General features: G+C 32.3%; 1 protein-coding gene across 1 annotated transcript; it reads right to left on the bottom strand.

Moving 5' to 3' along the window:
- Positions 1–256: 256 nt before the first annotated feature.
- Positions 257–6336, bottom strand: LOC126695358 (protein DETOXIFICATION 40). Its single transcript, XM_050392067.1, has 7 exons — positions 5934–6336; positions 5043–5674; positions 2286–2342; positions 1644–1882; positions 1400–1518; positions 1171–1257; positions 257–508 (listed from the first exon to the last, which is right to left on the bottom strand). The coding sequence occupies exons 1-7, from the start codon at positions 6273–6275 to the stop codon at positions 443–445; spliced, it is 1542 nt and encodes a 513-aa protein (XP_050248024.1). The 5' UTR covers positions 6276–6336; the 3' UTR covers positions 257–442.
- Positions 6337–6691: the final 355 nt, after the last annotated feature.

The raw sequence follows: 6691 nt of genomic DNA, 5'->3' as shown, positions 1-6691 counted from the left end.
AAGCTTAGCCAACTAAGGACTTGAATCTCCTTAAAGAGAGCAAATGTCTCGCTTCAGTCCAAATAGTGTTGTGTAATTTCTCTCTTTAAATTAATAAAATTTAGAACTATTATTCAGTTTTTCTTTATGTTATTTCCATTATTATAGTGTTAGCACCAACAATTACTAAGAAAAAAATAAAAGGAAAATAGCAGAGAGAGAAAAAGAAAGGAAAAAAAAAATTTTTGACATTACATTACATACCAATGTCTATCACGTTTTCTCTGTTCTTCAATAATATGGAATGGTATACAGTGAAAGAAGAATTTTAACTCAGAAAGTTTTGTTTAATTTGTCATAATTTTAGCCAAATGCCGTACCTCAGGTTCTCCCAATTTGCAAAGTCAGACAGTCACTAGTGCAATTCAAATGCACTAATCGAGATCATTTTTCAAAACTAGTTTCAGTTCATCGTAAGTGATTCCATTTTATCCTCCCATTTGTTCAACCTTTTGGTAGCTTCTTCCACCTGTAATTTAACATAGAATTTGATTTGACATAAACTAGAAATGGCTCATAATTAATAGCAATCTGTGCGGCACATATTGTTATAATAGCAGTGTTTTGTTCTCACAGACTCACAAATAGGATTAGTAATTTGGCATTGGTTTTAATTTTCAAATCATTTTTAAGTAGTTGCATGTATTTCATGGACAATGGTGGTTCACCTGCTCCTTCTTTCGGGTTGGCTATTCTGGTACGGCATAGCCAGCAATACCCTAACCCAATCTGACCCAATTGCATTCAACTTTCATATTACAGGTTCAACATTAGATACAAAAGGCAGGTCTAATTGGTGGGTCATATCATCAGTGGACTTAGACCAAAACCTATTCTAGTATTTATTTTTTTTGCAAAAACATGCATTAATTTAGGAAAATTAATGCATGTTAACAGATATTCTTAAAATAATTGTTAATAAATTATATTAGGAAAATTTTAACATAATTTTTATGAAAAATATAAAAAGTTGTCAACAACATTAATTACTTTATCATTTTCCCATAAAAATATTTCTAACATTTTCCATTAATTAATATAGGTAAAATTTGCAGTAGGTTGTAGAATGAAAAACCAGACTGTGATGTTTACTTACCATACATGAGTAGCTTAGGATTTGAAGGTACTTACCTCTTTATTCCAATCCGTCCGAAACGTAACCCAAATCAAAATGATAGTTTGCGCCAACGTGCCACTGAGCATTCCCAACCATATCCCCTATATATAAATATATATATATAACAATGTAATACATGCATCACAATGAATTATTACCACATCTTTCATCATTTCCATTTGTCAAAACGTTAATATTTTAGATTGAAATCTCACCATATATTGAAACCAAAAAATGAAGTACCTTGGCACCAAGTTTAAAATAAAAGCCGAGAAGCACACCCAATGGTATTCCAACCCCGTAGTAACATGCAATATTTACGTATGCAACGAAAGCTTGCCATCCACACCCAACAGCCACCCCTTCAAATTAATATCATGGGCTATCACATTAGACCATAGCTAGCTTGTTTAAGATATATAAGAAACGAATGTTAATGAACACCAATAATTATTTGTGCATTAATATTAATGGATATTAATTTTACCGGACAAGACAGGTTGAATTCCATTGAGGAGGAGGGTGAGGGCGAGAAGTGGGCAGAGATCCGAGACAGCAGCGGCCACGGTTTCACCTTGAGTGAATGCATAGCTTATGACATCGCGTAAAGCAAGCACAACCAATGCTGAGATCACAGAGATGATGAAGGAGATCAATGTCACAACCGTCACAGAAAATGATGCTGACTTTGGATTTCCAGCTCCAAGCTCATTGCTCACTCTCACACTGCAATTTCTCATCATCATGAACATATATGTATATCAATTATAATTAATTTCAGAGGAAGAGAGAGAGACTAATCAATCTATTTCCACTAATGAATAATTACAATGTAAAACATGTGCTTATATATTAATTGACACATGTGATTTGATATAACAACGGACTAGTAATATATAGGACTGTACGAACGTGTTAGCTTCATCTCTTAAACGACTGTGTCGCACTGTGGCTATGCTTGGAAGGCTAAATCAACACCGATTGTGTCTTCTCTTGCTTATGCTTAACAAATCTAAGTAGGACACTCAATTGAAATTAATGTGTGGTATCTAAATTAATTTTATTATTCATATAGAATAAAAAATAATAATAAATTCCTAGCTAGAAGAAAGTGCCAAGACTGACTGACCTTGCAGCTGCATTGAAGCCAACCGAGATCATGAAAACCCATCCAGATACTGTTGTGCTGCAAATGCAAATTGCATCCCATTCAAAAAATAATAATAATAATCAACTATATGGCGTTTGGCTTATTGACAAAAATTAAACATATGAAACTGTAAATACAAGGTAGTGTAATTTTTTTGTTTTTGTTTTTTTGTTTTGATCGTGATACTAAATGAGATAGGACTCATCCATTTGCGGGACCATATGCTTATTTAAATGAGTTCAGTTTGTGGGCAATTAATGTATGTTGTTGGGCTGTGTTTAACAAAAAAAAAAAAAATGCGTGCAGAGCTATCATTCAAGTGCAATGCAGAATCCCAAATGATGTTCGAGTGCAATGCAAAATGCCAAATGATGTATAAATGAAAATCACATTTAAAAGTAGTCTAGGCGGGTGATTCAATATTCGTGCCTTAAGTTCAAGCAGGTTTCAAGGAGAGAAGGCAATAAACTTGCCCATTGCTTGGCTAAGAATTCTTTAAATGTTTTAGATTGTGCTATTTAGATAGAGAATATTTCACCACAACTTTGTTATGTACTTCAGGCTAATATAACCAGTTTTCGTTAAAAAAATTTATGTGTTTTCTCAACAAAAAATAAAAGTTAAAGTGGATTTTATGCTTTCAAGTCAGTGAAAAGAATGTTAATGATGAGATATTTTAACAACCTAGGATAAAAATTTAGTGAGATTGGTTTTAAAGTACGGGTAATTATAGGTTTATATGGTTCTATTAATGGAAATTTATTATTGTTTTTTTTTTATATACATGGGAAATTTATTATTGTTAATACTTAATACATTGTAAATTGAGATTTTTTTTTCTTAAATTATTAAGTTAACCTAATGTAAAACTAACAAATATTATATTACTTAACAATAATAATTTTCCCCCTCCCCTTGAAAATTATTACTGTTATTATTATTATTAAAATTTAAAAAGTTCATTCACTTCGTTCTTATGTTTCTCTCAAATTTCATATCAATAGAATAAAACTTGACGCGATGGTCACTTCACAAGTATAAATGCTTGTAAAGTGTGGGAGACAAAAGCCGGAGTTCAAGTCTTCAAGAGGAGATTTCACAAATATATACACTTAGATTAAAATAGAGTATAATTTTTATCTTATATAAAAAAATAGAATATTTTTTTGCTACTTCATACATAAATTTATTATTATATCACTTTAAATACAAAACTTTAAAATTTGCATATTTGATTTATAAGCCCATTATTGGTTTTTGATCAATTAAAATTTTGCAAGTATAAGAGTGTAAATAAATAATATAATCAAATAGTTGATTTGTAAAAAAATAAAAAAATTAATTAATCCAATGTAAAGTCATTAAGTGTAACATTAGACTGCACTTATAAAAATGTTTTAAACTATATGGACAGGAATTCAAAAAAAATTAAAATAAATAAATTAATAAATTAAAAAAAAAAAAAAAAAAAAAACTATATGGAGAAGAGAGGTAAGGGGAAAAAAATGGTAGATTGCACTTAAAATAAAAATAAACATGGAATTCCTCCCACTTAATGTTTCTCTTCTTTTTGATTTTTGGGTAGGTGTTATGACCGCTTAAAAGTTCAGAAATATTGGAAACCATATATGAAGGGGTTTTACCTTTCTAAGGTTTTCTCAATATGTTAAATGTTAAATGATAGATGCAAATTTTATAATCCAATCATGGTAAGTAAAACTGACTAGAGAGATGCAAAGAAAGACATCTTTGTCACGAGTGGTGCTAGGTACTACAATTTTTACTTTAACTTTACAAATTAATGTGTCACTAATTGCAAAGAGACAATTCAAATATTTATATATAAAATAGTTGAACCCCACTAATCATATTTATTATCACATCAATTTGTAAGTATTATATATTAAAATTTGTAGTATTTTTAGTATTTTCTGGCCAGCTTAACTCGTTACTACTAAATACTAGACTTTAGAAAGAAACAACTTATCAAACACATGGCATATCATAATTAGTCTAATATAAAATGGAATATATAAAGTATGACTGAAAATAGGCATTCATGAGGAATATTATTATTTCTAAACATGGTAAATGTTAAATGCTACATGCAACAATTATAGTATTATAATCCAATCAAGGTAAGTATTAAAATATAGTGGAGAAATTAAGAGCAATACATATATTAGTGGCCAGTTTGACTCTTTTTCTTTCTTTCTGGACATAAAAAAAAATGCATAGGAAGAGAGCATGGCAACCCCTATACACTCAAGGCGAGTCCAAATCTTCTTTTCAATTCTTCCTGCTCCACTATATACTCCACAAATAAAACTTGTCACATGTCTATCTAATTTATTAAATGCTAAATTTATGCATTTTGTTATTTCAATTACCTAAATATGATAGGTTATTTATTTATTTATTTATTTTAGGAAATTAAAATAATAGAATGCATAAATTTAGCATTTAATAAATTAGATGGACATGTGACATGTTTTTATTTGTAGAATATATAGTGGAGCAAGAAAAGTGAGATAAAAAATTTGAACTCCCCTCAAGGCAACACATACGAAGATGAACACCAACACCAACACACTAGTGAGGATTAGGGGAATTCGAACTAAGATCTAAGTCTTGTGGCCAGATTGACTCATTACTGCTATATTCTGGAATTTAGAAACGAACAAACAAAACAAAGAAACTACTTCCTAGAATTAAGAAATAAACAACATATCTTACCAAATGGATAGGGCATCCAAAGCCAACTCAGGGTTCGGAAGCAATCCAGCCAGCAAAACAAGAATTTGAAAGTACCACGTCTCTAGGCATAGCATCACTGCTGATGCCACTGACAACCTAAAGAATCCTGGTAATTCTGAGAATGCTTGCAGACTAAACCCCCTCCACGTATACTTGCAACTCTCACTTTTCACTATGTAGACAAATTGTGCCAGCACTATAATCCACCATGACAAGCTCAGCACTAATGATGCACCTAACAACCCAAGCCCAATCTTGTACACTACAACCCAGCTTAGCAAAATGTGTACCACTAGTGTGACTGTTGACATTATTGCACTAGGGAGTACAATGCTTTGAGCTTGTAGAAATTTTTGGATAGGGAAGTTTACAGCGTATGCGAAGATTTGAGGGATTAGACCATAGACGAAAATTGCTGCTGCAGATGCAATTCTTGGTGATTCACCAAGAAATATTAGGATGGGCTTGGAGAAGATATAGATGATACTGAGGAGGACACCTGCTAAAGTGAGAAGGATGGTTGATCTTTGCAAATATATGCCTAGCATTTCGTACTTTTGGGCTCCATATGCTTGTCCACATAGCGTCTCCACAGCACTCCCCATGCCTAACTGCGTGTGGAAGAATGAAAAACATTGGCCAAGATGATAAGAATGAGAGGAAAACTGTTATTTGCAAACTTTGTAGGTACATATTCTAATTTATTGATTCAATAGGATTCAAATATATTTTGTCTGATTGTTTTTTATAATTAGATCGAGACACAATTGATTTTTTTTATATTTTTTAGATAAATCCGAACACAAGTCCTTTTTATTTGAACAAAAGACTTTATCGTTGATAAAAAGAGAGATTAGCAAGTAATATTACCATAAGGCCATAGGCAAAGACTTGGATGCCATTGTTGCCAAGAGAGGCGGCAGCAAGCTCAAGGTTACCAAGGTGGCCGGCAATGATTTGGGTGGACATGGACATGAGATAGTTGATCATGTAAACAATAACAGCCGGAGCAGCAAGGTAGAAAAGGAGCTTGAACTCAATCCATGTAGCGGCTGGTAGACGCCGCAAGAAAGGCACGCTATCGTCGGACAAAATCCTTTCAAGGTCGCGGCTTGATTGATGCTTTGTGGTGAATGAATAGGATGACAAAGAGGGAGATTGTGTGTTGCTTTGGAGCAAGGGCTCATTGATGTTATCTTCTGAAGACCCCATTGAGGGTTGGGGATGAGACTTTGTGGTGCTTGCGTTGTTTGTTGTTGGTATGTATTTATATGCTAGTCGCGGTGGAAATAGCTAGTAGAGAGGAGAAGAAAATGAGAGGAGTATATATATAACTAAACTCTATCAATATGTTGTTGTGTGTAATTAAAATACTCTGTCCCAGCTTGGATGCACTTCTCTGTTTCATCAATACTAATATGCCACATTCCTTTTTTCATCTTTATAAAATTACTATGGTTGGAGAGTATGCTACTCAAAAAAATAAATTAAATTAAAATAGTTGGAGAGTATAAACTGAAATACTTCATGTAAATCAGACAATTTCTTTTTTCTTTTTTTAAAGTGAGTTATGAGGTTATAAATGGGTGGCTGGTCAGATGAAAATGAAAGGTTTGAAAGTATGCAAT

Source organism: Quercus robur, chromosome 8 (assembly GCF_932294415.1).
Source record: "Quercus robur chromosome 8, dhQueRobu3.1, whole genome shotgun sequence".
In the NCBI taxonomy this organism is placed as follows: Eukaryota; Viridiplantae; Streptophyta; class Magnoliopsida; order Fagales; family Fagaceae; genus Quercus; species Quercus robur.
The sequence above is the reverse complement of the archived record's forward strand: the minus strand, read 5'-3'. Positions and strand labels throughout refer to the sequence as shown.

Excerpts from the sequence above, each read along its gene's own strand:
- LOC126695358 (XM_050392067.1), bottom strand. The coding sequence starts at position 6,275 with ATGGGGTCTTCAGAAGATAACATCAATGAGCCCTTGCTCCAAAGCAAC. Across the intron at positions 1,883-2,285 it reads GGCTTCAATGCAGCTGCAAG|TGTGAGAGTGAGCAATGAGC; the intron begins GTCAGTCAGTCT and ends GAGAAATTGCAG. Across the intron at positions 1,519-1,643 it reads AATTCAACCTGTCTTGTCCG|GGGTGGCTGTTGGGTGTGGA; the intron begins GTAAAATTAATA and ends ATTAATTTGAAG.